General features: G+C 41.8%; 2 protein-coding genes across 2 annotated transcripts; both read right to left on the reverse strand.

Moving 5' to 3' along the window:
• Positions 1–1,480: 1,480 nt before the first annotated feature.
• On the reverse strand, positions 1,481–2,425 carry LOC124251781 (olfactory receptor 52B4-like). The gene has a single exon (XM_046684649.1). The coding sequence runs from the start codon at positions 2,423–2,425 to the stop codon at positions 1,481–1,483; it is 945 nt and encodes a 314-aa protein (XP_046540605.1).
• Positions 2,426–11,268: 8,843 nt separating this feature from the next.
• On the reverse strand, positions 11,269–11,853 carry LOC124251842 (RNA polymerase II subunit A C-terminal domain phosphatase SSU72-like). Its single transcript, XM_046684737.1, has one exon. It carries the CDS (start codon positions 11,851–11,853, stop codon positions 11,269–11,271), a length of 585 nt encoding a protein of 194 aa, XP_046540693.1.
• Between the last annotated feature and the right edge of the window lie 3,013 nt (positions 11,854–14,866).

Raw genomic sequence — 14,866 nt, forward strand, 5'->3', positions numbered from 1 at the left:
GGGAATAAACAAGTGGGACAGCTTCTTAAAGCAAACTTGTACTCGCTGTTACTCAGGATGGCAACCTCACCGTGGGCTCACATCCATTTCTATGCTTGTCCTGCATTTGTGTTTCATACAAAGGCCTTCGGGGAGTTGTTTTGACTCCATCTCTATGGAATGTCTTTCCTGGGCACAATTATGTCAGTCATCTCGAAGGTAATGGTCTTGCCTTGGGTTCATGCAACAGTTCCTGGTCACACTCCCTGTGTCTAATGCAGACCCTATTCTAACTTCCACTGTAACATCCTGCTATAAAAGGAACTTGGAAAAATGCATGTCGTGGTTCCACCATTCAGGAGTTGGCTACAATATGGTAGCTGCCTCGAGCATTGTGAATTCCCCTTTCCCCTGCCGGAGTCAATGTCACACCAGAGGGATTATCCTTGGGCAAGAAGAGGAACGCCACTTCCACTATCCACAACCAGCGTTCTCCAAACCATCCCCCTTCTCTTTTCAGGGATTAACACTGACCCGTCAGGCCCTCTCACAACTTGCTGATGTAAGTCACGGACAAGTCAGGTGACGGCACACGGCAATCTGCCATAACGAAGATCATTCCACTTCTTCTAAATGCACAACTGTGTATGTGTTTGTCCAGATTTATGAATATGTTCATATATATATTATTTTACGCAAATGCATAAATATACATAGACAAAGATATGGAAGAATACACACCAAATTATTAACCCATCTAATGGTTATATTTTAGGTGAATTCTCATTTTTTCCTCCTTTATTGAGATATAATTGACAAAAAGTATATATATTTAAGATGTACAATGTGATGTTTTGGTATATGAATACATTGTGAAATGATTATCACAATCAAGCTAATTAACATATTCATCACCTTTCATAGTTGCAATTTGTGTATCTGTGTGGTGAGAACACTTCAGATCAAATCTCTTAGCAAATTTCAAATTTATAATACAAATACAAATTTACAATACAGCATACTAATACAGTATATAGCTACAATGCTATCCATTAGATCTCCAGAAGTTACTCATCCTGCATAACTGACACATTGCGTCCTTTGTGTGTGATTGTCCATGGATGTCACAAGGTGTCTCAGAGAATGAGAAACTCAGTGAGGAATAGTTGAACAAATTCCAAGACCAGAACACTGTTCTCATTCCATCTATTACTAAAGATCAGGCTAGTGAAATGAAGGCTACATGATCGAAATTCATATGTCCAACCACAGGCTCTGTGTAGGAGGTGACTAGCTCAATCAAACGTGGCACTGCTCTCTCTGTTGCTTTGACAATAGAAGATGTAAGTCCTGCAGCATTCCTGGTGAACTTACTCCAGAAACAGAATTCATTGAGCTATTTCCTAATGTTTCAGCTTACTACTAATGTTTCCGCCCACCACTCCCATCGACTACATCATGGATAGTCAGAGATGCTGAAAACTCTGTTCCTCTTCCAAAGTTATTTCTGCTTTGGAAACAACATGTGAGCCACCTGCTCTCGGATTTGCTTGGTCTTGATACCATAAATGATGGGATTCAGCATGGGTGGAGCCACAATGCAGACATTAGCCAGCGAGATGTGGATATGAGGTGGAACGTGGCGTCCAAACCGCTGAGTAAGTGTTGTGAAGATCCCAGGCCCATAAAAGAGGATGATGACACAGACATGGGAGCCACACGTGTTGAGAGCTTTGTGGCGAGCATCTTGGGAAGGCATGTGGAAGACAGCACGGAGAATCAGCACATAGGAAACAAAAATTAACAGGACATCTAAGACCACTGTTGACACTATGACAAAAAGTCTATACCAGATGTTCACCTGAATGTCATTACAAGCATATTTGGCCAAGCCAATGTGTTCACAAAAGGTATGTGGAATGACATTATTTTGGCAGAAAGTTAATCTTTTCAAAAGAAATATTATGGGGAAAATTGTACAGTAACTTCTCAGAAAGATTGCAACACCAATTTTCCCAATCAGTGTGTGTGTAAGAATAGTGCTGTATCTCAGGGGGTAGCATATGGCGATGTAGCGGTCAAATGCCATCACCAACAAGATTCCTGACTCAGACATGAAAATGCAGTGTGTGACAAAGAACTGAGTAATGCAGCGATCTAGGGAGATCTCCCCAGCATGGAACCAGAAGATGGCCAAGGCCTGAGGTACTGTGCACGTAGAGAGGACAACATCTGCTCCAGCCAGCATGCAGAGGAAGAGGTACATGGGTTCGTGGAGGCTGCTCTTTGTAAGTATAATGAAGATGAGCAGGCTGTTCCCAAGTAGGGCGACAACATAGCAAATGAAGAAGGGGATGGAAATCCACATGTGCTGGTCCTCAAGTCCAGGGATGCCCAGCAAGCGGAAGACTGTGTGGCTAACACCAGTGTGGTTTAAGGTAGTCATGCCTGGGGAGACCACCAGAGCCATCACCTCTTATTCATGGAGACACAGGAAAACACACATTTTTTGTAATATTCTTTGTGAAGAAACCAGGATATTTTGGCAAATTCCGCTCTCTCCATCTTCTTTGAACATGTAAATAATAAGACGTACAAAGATGAATAGGATATGTTTTCTGCCCCAAGGAGTGACACTCTGATTAAAAGATATACATTTCCAACTAATCAAAGTAAAAGATATTGTTGTATGTTCTTCTCCTACAAACAGTTGGTCCTGAATATAGAGAGGAAACCATGTGTGTGTCTGGGAAGGCAGCAACAGATGGTACTTGACTTGAGTTGAGTAGTTTATCACATGATGAAGAATGAAAATGGGGAATCACCATGAGAAATGTTTGCATTCTCGAAATTTCCTCAGCTCAGGGTGGCTGAGGCATAGGAAATACAGGAGAAGGTAGGGGAGGGGTTGCACAGACAGATTTTTCCTGATTGTGAAGGGCCTGGATCACAACCTCACACTTAGACTCCATCCTTTTCACAGGGGGCGGCCATCAGATGTCTTGAAGCCAGTAGTTTAGAATAATTACTCTTCTCTAGAAAGATCACCTGTGGAGGTTTGTTGGAACAGTAGTTGAATGAAGAGACAGGATTCTAAATGGCCAGTGGTGTTCCGGGGATAGAAGGGATCTGAACATCATCCAGTCCAGTCACAGAGGAACTAATCTAATATTTATCACACATCGGCTTCATGCTGGAGACTGTAGTGAGCACTTTGCATGTGGCCCTTGATATGTTTTTGCATTTATATGTTGACTATGCACTCCAGGAACCGAATATGTTTCACATTTCACACTAAAGGAAATTGAGACTCAATGAATGTGAATCATTTGCCAAATATCACAAACCAACAACTGACAGAAACGAGATTTAAAATTTCTGAATTTATCTCTTACAGTTTGCACACTTGTGAAGAAGGTCAAGAGACCTTAAGAGGTAACATTGACAAAGTTTCTGTGCCTGAAGTGGGGCACTCCTTGTGCTGACACCTTACAGAGCTAAGTTTAGAAATGACTGAAATTGGAAAAAGAAATGCATTATTGCCAGGAGCATGGGGAGGGCTGCCTGACATTTGGAGGACATTTTGCATGTAGAAATTTAACATTTATTTCTTAGTTGTACTTTGGTTCATTAATTAACTCAGTCATGCAGCAAGTGTATTTTGAGCAATAACTATTTTACAGACACTATATCACAAACTGGGGATATAGAAAAAAAATGGGAACTTTTAGGACCCTATAGACTTGTGGACTAAAGAGAAGGAAATTTGTAAGCAGATAGGTTTGAAGAATTGGAGACAAATATTAATTCCCTCTAGTGAAGGGGTAGTTAAAAATATTTAGCTCATTGGCTAAGTTATATCTTATGCTCATTAACATTATATTTTCCACTCCAGTTATCCTCTTGATGCCCCTAGTTTTCCTTCCTGGGAAGGAAAATCTACTTCTTTGACCACGCTCCAAGTGCTGGGAGATAGTGTTCTTTCATCAGAGGCACCCATCAAAGAAGTCCAGTCAGCTGGCCTTCGGTTTGGAATCGTCTCCTATTGAGCATATTGCTGCTCTGTGAGAAGGCTCTCTCCAGTGAGGGTGGCCTTCCTCTTGGAAAAAGTGGAAAAATAGAAGACAAAAGGGAGAGCACCAGAAGGAAATGAGGGTTGTTGTGTGCCCCACCAACCTGACAGAAAATGAAAGTAGATAAAAGCAAGAAAGAAGAGGCCAGGGAAGACGCAAGTCTACAAAGGCAGGGCTGGAGAGGAAGGCATTACAGAAGGTCATGAAAACCATGTGTTTAGGCAAAGGAACAGCAGGGAAAATTTTTAAATCGGAGCCACAGAAAGAGGCCAGGAAGCTAGGGATACAGAATTTGCCTGTGGAATTGGTGTCCTGATAGAGTGACTTTGGTCTGACACCGGTTCATCCTAAATGCCCCACTCAGTGCCTCCTCTCCATGGTTCTCTCCTCACATCTGCCCAGGTCGCCCTGGTGGCTCCCCAAATCCGCTTCCCACCTCACGCTTGGGGTGCCACAGCAAAGATGCCTGTCATTTTCAGGATCTTTCTCATATTTTGCCAGGATGGGTCTACAGTAAGTCCATCTGTTTTCTGTTTCTCACATCTAGTCTAATTATTACAGCAGCTGTTGTGTTTGGATGGTATCTCCTTATTTACTAATTTTCAGTAACTTCAGCAAATCCATATATTCTCAACCTCCTTTTCCAGACCTCACCCTCCTCCTCTGCTCTAACCAACCAGATTCATGCCTCTGGTCTTTACCGCTCTTTGTCCACATGTGCCAATAGCTTCCAAGAGTCCTGTCCCGTCTGGCCTACCTGGGACCTGACACCAGCCCAGTCCTCACCTTGATCCTGGAACCGCCCCACCTGCAGATGTCTAATTCACTCACCAGCCTTTCCTGAGTCTTCAGGAAGCAATGTGAGTTTGGAGATGAAATTCAGCTTGCTGCAGGCCAGGCAGTTGGGCGATTTATTCTCTTTCATGAGGGCCCTTGAGGGAAGCACTTATATCCGAGCCTCAGGGACACAGCTGTCTCCACCAGCCTCGCCCTTTTCCCAGATGACCTGAATCCCAGACCCCTAAGTCCTTTTCCCCACCTCCCTGGCCTTCTCCTGACTCCTGCTCCTCCCCACATGCTCTGATCTCTATCCCACACCGAGTGTTCACATTTATGATGTTTCACTACAAAAACCCTCTCCCAGCTAATCCGGCCTTGCCACAGGCCTGTTTGAATACCTACGCTGGCATTAAATATTGAATTAAATCACTGAGTATTAAAGTTATTTTCAATCTGCAATATCAGTGCATGGAATTAATATGCAAAGATGATTTTCAAATTTTTGTTCTTTATGTAAAGGATGGTGTTGCAGTTATAGTCCTCCCTGGAGTGTCATAAGATTCATATTTTGGGGTCATAAGGAATGAGTTTTAACTCCTTCATAAAGGTACATAAATGACCATGCACAATTTGTAGAACACATGATTCTTGATATTTGTGGCACATTTTCACCTCATTTGCCAGCCTAGTGGATCGTTCAGTTTAGTGCTTAGCCACCAAAAATCCATATTTATGGTTGCTGGAAAAAAATTCTCCTGCTGTCTTTATATTCTCTTATAAGTAATTTTATTTAGATTTTTCTCATCCTGAATGTATATTGCGAACTTTTTTCAACTTGGCAATAACTTTATATTCTAACTGATTATAAAAGTAATCTTGGGGCCAACCCTGTGGCCAAGCGGTTAAGTCCATGTGCTCCACTTCGGTGGCCCAGGGTTTCGCTGGTTCACATCCTGGGGATGGACATGGCACCGCTCATCAGGCCATGCTGAGACGGCATCCCACACAGCACAACCAGAAGACCACAACTACAATATACAACTATGTGCTGGGGGACTTTGGGGAGAAGAAGAAAAAAAAAAAGAAGATTGGCAACAGATGTTAGCTCAGGTGCCAATCTTTAAAAAAGTAATCTTGTACATTATTTTTTAAAATCAGATAGTAAAGACAGTTAAAAAGAAGAAAGTAATCTCACCGTCAGAAAAAAAATTTGTGTTTTGATATAAAAACACACAGGTGTATCATCCTAGCTAGTCCTCCATACATTATGCTTTTCTGAAAATCCTACTAGTTTTTCATTAATTAATTAAATTATATGAAATTAATGCATTTTACTTATTCATACATCTTTGTCATAGAATTAGCCTATTCATCATTTCAGACTTGAGGCTTAGGGAGCCCGATGAGCGACTGTCAGGACAGGAGCAGGTGCAGACTCCAGAAGGGATCAGATCCGTGAGGACCTATTGTGGTGACAGACTCAAGATAGAATCCTGGTTTTGTGCACTGCATTTCATTCACAATAGGTGGTATTTTTAAGTTTTATCTTTTCTGGAAATTCTAAAATCTATTTTTAATATTTTCAAAAAGACCCATAAATGCCCAGAAATGCATTGCACCTTCTTGTAAAGATAATCCACCTCTCTCTTCTCCATGTCAGCAGGTGTAAACGAACAGCCATAATTGTATGTGACCAGTGGACTCTTGATGACTCCTTGGCTGAAGCTAATATGTGAAAACCTTGTGCACCAAACAGTGGAGAAAAGGCTCTAAGCATTTAACATGACTATATGGATGAGGCTTCTCCACACCCAGAGGGGCACCAAATATCATACATGTAAAAGCTAACCAACTGGTGTAAAATGTCAGTGATATTTGATGAATTAGATATAGACATCCGCCGTACACATTGTGCCTAAAAGTAACAACAAACACTGTATTGTACATTTAAAAATCTTTTAAGAGGGTAGGTCTCATGGCGAGTGTTTTACCACAATAAAATGAACTTGAAAAAAAAAATCACATAAAAGAATTCCAAGCCAATGACAGCGTGGCAGAAGGAGCTGAAATAGAGTGGGGCTGGAGAAGCCTCATGGTCAGAACAAGGATGTTGCAGTGTCAGGTCAGAGACCCACAATGGGAGAACTAAAATGGACAAGGTCTATTTCACGGATATCAGCAAGCATCGATGCTGATGGTCAGAAGCCACCCTGAACGCCACCACCGTGCAGATGTCCGTGTCATGAATGACTTCCTCCCCACATGTGCCCTGGCCCCATACAAGGCCCTGGAGCTAGAATCAGCCGTGGAGAGAAAGGAGGAGGGGATGCACCCTGAACTGATTGAGAAAATTCTGAATTGACAGGATTACATTACTCAAAAATGACTAGTTTCAGTTTTTGACATTAGGTAGGAAAAGGCCTGGATATAAAAACTATATATAACATGAACTATGTTCAGCCTAGTGTCTAAGCAAGCAGTTTGTGAGGTCAACTGCCCAAGTTCACATCCAGCCTCCAAATGACCAACCACAGAGCTACATTATGTAATCCCTCTATGCTTCAGTTTCCCAAGACGGAATCTGGGATAACAGAACCTACAGTAGTCCCCCCTTATCTGCAGTTTCTCTTTCTGCAGTTTCAGTTACCTGCAGTTAACTGATGTCCAGATATTAAATGGAAAATTCCAGAAATAAAGAATTTATAAGTTTTAAACTCCCTGCTGTTCTGAGTAGTGTGATGAAATGTGGAGCCATCCCCCTCCCTCCCGCCCAGGATGTGAATCATCCCTTTGTCCAGCTATCCACACTGCACATGCTACCTGCTGGTTAGCCCATTCGTTAGGAAAAGGAACAGTATGTATAGGATCCGGTACTATCTGCTGTGTCAGGCATCCACTGGGTGTCTTGGGACATATTCCCCACAGATAAGCGGGGGCTACTGTACTGCTGAAGATTGTTGTTAGGGTTAAAAGTTAATACCTACAAAGTAATACATACATACAGGTTAACCTATAAAAATCAGGTAATAAATGTTAGCTATGTATATTGGTTCTGGAAAATAAAAATACTTTTTTCACCCCAGGATTTTGATGTCTAAAAATACCATACCTGTTAAGATGAGACCATAGTCCATAATTCTAAAAACCTGCGGTGCATTCTGCACCATAAAAATTTGTTGGCCAGAATTTTATCATGTTTCTAAGGTAAAAGTATGTGCAAAGTAGAAATAAACTCAGCAGAAAGGCCTCCTCCTTACCCTGTTCTCAATGCACTGATCTGGGCACAGGGAGAAAGACTCTGGTTGGCAAGAGGACACCAGGCTCCGTAGAAGGATAGACAATGAGCTCTGTTAGGCCCCCAGGAGAGCTGCTTAGAAACTGGGGAGTCCAATCATCTTGTTTTGGGCTTGCAGGAAAACTCAGCTGCCCATGGTAGACCTTTATGTGGAAGCTAAGGCAGACTTGGGAGTTATGGGGATACCTGCGGGCGACAACTTGTCCTTCAAGAACACGGGTTCAGTCACACCCATATCCCTGGGGCCAAAGAGCTGCAATGTCTTTCCAGGAGGGCAGGGGTTAGCCTGCTCTGTTCCCTGCTGCACCTCCAGTGCAGAGAACAGTGCCCACCACGTGGTGGGAGCTTAATAAACATTTGCTGAATGAATGCATGTATCCAGGTTGTGGATTTGAGGATCAATACATTAGAGGAAAGAAACAGGTTGTGATGGGTATTAACTACCTTTGAGAAGAGTTTTTGGAATTTATCCTAAAGGTAAGAGCTGGAGATTTTTTTTCTGAGGAAGATTGGCCCTGAGCTAACATCTGTTGCCAATCTTCCTCTTTTATTTTTTCCTCCCCAATCCCGGTACATAGTTGTATATCCTACTTGTAAATCGTTCTAGTTCTTCTATGTGGGATGCCATGATAGCATGGCCTGACCAGTAGCGTGTAGGTCCACACCCAGGATCCCAACCAACAAACCCCACGCCACTGAAGCCAAGCACGCAAACTCAACCACTCCACCCCAGGGCTAGCCTCATAGGAATTGAAGATTTTGAAGCAGTACATAATATGATCACATCTTTATTTCAAAATACAGTTTTAACAGCCATGTGAAAAAAAGTACTGAAGGAGGGGAAATGGGAAGTGGAGAGAAAAAAATATAACAAAGGCATTGATCTATGAGGTTAGTTCATAAATTGCGTTTATCACTTCTTGCTTTAAAAAAAGGTTCTGAGGTACGATAGCGTTCCTTAAGGGTCATTATGTGATAGAATCTATAAAGTTAAAAGCAGCTGTGAAGAAATATTTTATTTATAGGCACAAGAGCCTAAATTAGGATTCAGAGTCTGAATACATCTGCTGGACATAGGAGTCAGTGCTCCCCCTAATCTCACGAAATGTTGGTGTATATTTTTCAAGAGTTGATAAGCCCAGGGGAAGGGAGATTGTTGAAGTTTAAGTATGAGCACCTGGAGCATAAAATAGAGAAAGAGGATGGGAAAGGACTAAGGGGCATCTGATCCACAACCCAATTCCAAGGAAACAAAGAGAAGTGAAAGCAGAAGATGATTTTAACACTCAGCTTGGTAAGATTTGGCAGCATTAACCTTAACGATGTGGGGCTACAGACACAGCATTTGGAAGAAGGGACTCCCCTCCCCTGCACCATGCTGAACACCACCTGGCAGCCCAGTGAATGCAGTGTCATTTGGCACCTTGAGATCGCGTGGGGAGCAACCTGAGAAGTGCACTGGAGTACTCATGGAAGTCTCCTTTTTTGAAATTACGACCCCACAGATCAGGAGAGGGGACAGAGGAGGAAAGGAGCATGGTGGAGAGCCAATACAGATGTGTTAGCCAGCTGCCAAACGTGACTAGGGGGTCTAGAAGTCCAATCTGCAAAACTGGCCCTTGAGAAACCATACAAATCCTGTCTCAGTGCCATCCTTTGATTGAAAGAAAAGACGAAGAAATTTGTTCTCTGGCTGAGGTTCCCCAGCGGGTGTCAACTCTTGTAATTCTGAATGTCTGTGCATTGGCATGGCCCCAGAAGGACATCTGTGGCAGCATCAACAGAAAAAACACTAAAGTGGCAGGTGTGATCCCTCTGGAAAGGATAACCAAGAGGAAATTCATTTTGTGTCATATGGACACGCCTTGATTTATTCCCAAGTAATCCAATTAGGTAAACTAATGAACATCTTAAGTATAAGAACTATTGTAGAAAGAATTATTTATTAAGTTTAATTGATAAAGCTTAAAGTAATGTGGCTTAAGAGTTTGACGATCAGTCCCCAAACAGGAAAAACACACTTGTCATCAAAATTAAATCATTTCTTTTAATTTGGGGATGTTTCTCCTTATTTACACTTCCAAGTTCTTAGCAATAATATAAATTCATTTTCTTACTGAGGTTTTGAAATCAGCATTAGAAAAGTAGATACAATCAATAAGTAAAGCCATCTATGAGTAAAAACGCAATATACCACTTTTTCGTTAGAAAACACCCTTATAATTAATATACCTCTCAAAATGAGCAAAAGGAAATTGTTTTAAAAAGCGACAGCCTATTCTTCTAATTTCAACACACCACTTTATTGTGTGATTAATGAAATCCAAGGAGCTCCCAAAAATTTAAGCCAATGAAGAGTCATCCATGCTTACTTTCCTAGAGATTTTTAATTGTTTCATTCTATTATATTTCCAGAGGCAACACCCTCAGATATTGCAAGCAGTACACTTTAAATTAAAGTGTGCAGGTGGCATTAAGTTTCCTAGTCCACTGACCTTAAAATAGGGAGATCAACCTGAATCAATATCTGGGTGGGCCCAATGCAATTACAAAGGTCCTTAAATATGGAGAAGGGAGGCAGAAGAGGAGATCAGAACGATATAATGGAGAAGGACTCAATCCGCCATGACTGACTTTGAAGATGGAAGGATGGGGCCATGAGCCAAGGAATGTGCGTGATTTCTAGAAGCTAGAAAAAAGCAAGGAAACTAATTCTCTGCTAGAGTCTTCAGAAAGAAGGCTGAAAAAAAAAATCGATGGCCTTTACTCGCTTAATATCCTTCAACAAATCACTTGTCTAGTACTCCATTATACGGTTTGGTTTACTTATCCACAAAATGTAGTCATGAGGGAAACTTCTTTACAGGACTATGCGAGCACTGAATTAGTTCCTCCGTATAAAGTACCTAGAACAACGTCCCCCACATTTGGAGTCTTTTCATGACTATTAGAAGTCCTTGTCCTCATTTCCTTAAAATGTTCTTCTTGTTCATAGCTCTTCCCAGGTGGCACACCTAAAAATTAAAAAAATAGCATTTAGTGGAAAAGGCTTTAAATACACTTTTCACGGAAAATACAGGCTAGTCAAAAACTCCACGCACAAGTTTTTATGGACCAAGGAGCCAAAAGCAGCACAGCTCTTCAGTAGAAGCAGACCGTGTGAAGAAAGCTCTTTCCTCTTTTCTCCTCCACCATGAGCAGCAGCTTATCCACACTGTCTTCCATGTCGTCTGCGTGCTGGAGGTGCTGGCAGAGCTCACAGATGAGCAGAGCTCCAAGGGTGGCATCCTCCAGGGTGTCTTGGATGTCCACGTTGATCACGTGCACAGGCTGGAAGGTCTCCTGATCTCTGGCACACAGATCTTCCACCACTCGGTCATAGATGCTCTCCCCACAGGTAAAGATGACATCGAAAGCCTCGTGGCACTCTTGAAATCTTTCTGGCCGGGGCTTGATTCTCTCATTTCTTTCCAGGATGTGTAAGATTCCATTCCTGGTATAGTGCTGTCTGTCTCTCCTGAGAAGGTCGTTGTACATCTCTTTATATGTGGTTGTGAAATTGTAAACCACAGGAAGATCGTGTGCCGTTCCAGGGAGCCTCACGAGAGATCCAGTTCCAAAAGACCGGACGCTGAAGCCTTTTTTCCTGAGGATGCTGTGGGCTTCCATGCTCCTGTTCATGTTACTCTTGCACACCACAGCCACCTTGAGCGGGGATGAGGGCATGATGGTAGCCACTTGGGACTTGAGTGAGACGTGTGGGCTTCAGTGGCTGGAGGGACTCTGAAGCCAGGGATATGACCACCCGGCTACAGCTCTTCCAACTAGCAAAGTGTGAAAGAACAGGAACCAGGTTTATATAGAGTCATCTCAAAGTGGGAGGAGACTTCAGGAACGTCTTGATTGGTTGGATTGTGATCATGGACTCCAGCCGGAGAACCTAATCTAATCAAGAGAACTGTCCATGATTGAATCACCTAAACCTCCAATTCTCCACCAAGGCGTTGCCACCCTGTGGTAGCATTTCAAAATCTGGAGTTAGTTCCATAGGTTCACCTCTCTATGGGGATAGTTATTGATATTAGCCAACATAACTAGGCTACTTGTGAGCTTGTCACCGGCCTCTCCAATGACCTCAGGACATGCTTGTGAAAAATGTGTTTAAATTTCCCAAGCTTACACCTCATTCAATTAGACATATAATTACAAGTATGGTTGCATGTTTTTTAATATGCTATTGATGTTCTGGAAATGTAAAGGTATAAATCACAGGAAGATGTACATTATATTGCCCATTAATTAATAAAATTACTCCCCAATGCAAGAAATCAACTGCTGGAAAACATCCCTGCTGATAATATTTGAGGAGTTACAAAACACAGCATTTTCTGCATTTGATTTTCTTGAATTCATGATTCTCAAGGGAATCCAGAAACAGAAGGAAGCCTCCTTCTGCTTTATTATTTCTTCAAATACAGTTGTGTTTTCCATTCTGAAAATACAGTATATTTTAAATTATTTTTCTTTTATTTTCATAATTATCAAGCAAATAATATAGACAAAAAATTATGAATGGGGCACCAAACAGTAAGAATAGATAATCATGTCACTTGATAATGGTGCAGTAGAGAACTCTATTTATAAAGCCACAGATTGTATTTGCCTATGCCTCTGTTAATTAAAGTGATTCTCACATTGCAAATATTCTAAATCAGTAAACACCCTAAAGCTACTCAAAGTGTGATCCCAAGACCAGCTGCCTCAACATCAACTGGGAACTTGTAAAAATGCACATTTGGACCCTGAACACTGAATCAGAAACTCTGGGAGTAGAGCACACTTGATTGATCTGTGTTTGAAAAAGCCCTCCAGATGATTTTGATGTACACCAGTTTCAGAGCAACTGCTTTCAAGCTGAGATTCTGAAACTTGATGGCACATCAGATGTTCCCGGGAAGCTGTCAAAAGCACTGCTTCAGGAATCAAAGAGGAGCAGAAGTTTCTTAAGACAAAAGTCGTAATGGCAAAAAGGCCTGGTATAAATGAAAAGGCAGTCAGATCTTAACTGTACCGTAAAATGTATTATTAGAGTTAGTGACTCGTGCCAAAGGGATTCTCAGAAATGGAGAGAAGGCAGGTCTCGGAGCCCAGACCATAATCATTACCCAAGAGGAGGACCATGTTACAAAAGAATTTGAGAAACACTTTCTTAAACCAACCCTTGAAGACTAGTACACACAGTGGTTCCATATAAGTTGGATAGAAACGAAGGGCTGAAACTGGGAGGATTAGTGCAAAATAGTAAATGTATTACACAGGTGAGTTTCAACTCAGAACAGTTATTAGCGGCAGTGTTACCGGTATTGCCTGTGTCCTCAGGGAGGATGTCAAGAAGTTTATGCTGTTTGTAAGTGACGGCATAGTCAAAATGAGACAAACCAGGAGACCCAAGGGAACAGCAGGGAGATGTTGGATGAGGTGTTGATGTGATGGGAGAGTGCCAACCCAGGGAGGCACAACTTATTTGGACACTAGCTGCTTTCCAGGGAACTGGAATTTCTCAGCTTCGTATTTCTAACTATGGGGAAACACAAACAAGACAAAACCTGGAGAAGTATATTCGAAAAACAAATGCCTGACCCTGAAAGGAAAGGTCTAGGCAAAGGAGAGTAAACACAAACACAGCAAAAAGTGCTAACTTTATACCTAAGACGGAAAGAAAGCAATCAGTTTAAGAATTAGATTAAGATTTTTTTTTTTAACTCAGCTGATATGCCTGAAAATAGGAGAGGAGCAACAAAGAAATGGAAGAGTTGAGGCGAGTCTACCACTACAAAACATCGTGGGACAGACAAAATGTTTCCACTGCCATTGAGATGCACAAGTCATTTAGAATCTGAAAAACAATTGAATCTGAAGAAAAGAAAGATTTGGGGAGGTATTAGGTCTCCTAGGCACCTCTGGACACAGGCATCATTAGCAGCTCCAGTTCAGGAAGCTGGTCAGAGCGACTTTGTAGCGAAGTGGCTGTCAACTGTGGCTGCACATTTCGATCCCCTTCCTACCAAATGTTTCTAATCATCAGGGAAATGCAAACCAAACCACAGTGAGATATCACCTCACACCTGTTAGGATGGCTACTATCAAAACTTAAAATTTGGGGGAAAAATTTAAAATTTGGGGGAAAAAAGACAATACGTCTTGGTAAGGATTTGGAGAAAAGGGAGCCCTTGTGTGCTGTTGGTGGAAATATAAATTGGTGCAGCCACTATGGAGAAAAACATAAATGTTCCTCAAAAAATTAAAAATAGAACTACCATGTAATATAGCCCCCAACTCCTGGGCGTATATTCAAAAGAATTGATATGAGGATCTTGAAGAGAGATCTGCACTCCCATGCTCATTGCAGCATTATTCACAATAGCCACGACCTGGAAACAACTTACATGTCCATCAACAGATGAGTGGATAAAGAAAATGTGTATACCTACAGTGGAATATTATTCCACCTTAAAAAAGAAGGAAATCCTGCCATTTGTGACAACATGGATGAACCTGGAGGACATTATGCTAAATGAAGTGAGCCAGACAAAGAAGGGCAAATACTATATGATACTAATTAGATGAGGAATCCAAAATAGTCAAACTCATAGAAGCAGAGAGTAGAATGGTGGTCTTCAGGGGCTAGGAGAAGGAAAATGGGGAGGTATTAGTCAAAGAGTACAAAGATGAATAAGTC

The sequence above is a fragment of the Equus quagga genome, chromosome 14 (assembly GCF_021613505.1).
Source record: "Equus quagga isolate Etosha38 chromosome 14, UCLA_HA_Equagga_1.0, whole genome shotgun sequence".
Classification (NCBI taxonomy): domain Eukaryota; kingdom Metazoa; phylum Chordata; class Mammalia; order Perissodactyla; family Equidae; genus Equus; species Equus quagga.

Excerpts from the sequence above, each read along its gene's own strand:
- LOC124251842 (XM_046684737.1), bottom strand. The coding sequence starts at position 11,853 with ATGCCCTCATCCCCGCTCAAGGTGGCTGTGGTGTGCAAGAGTAACATG.
- LOC124251781 (XM_046684649.1), bottom strand. The coding sequence starts at position 2,425 with ATGACTACCTTAAACCACACTGGTGTTAGCCACACAGTCTTCCGCTTG.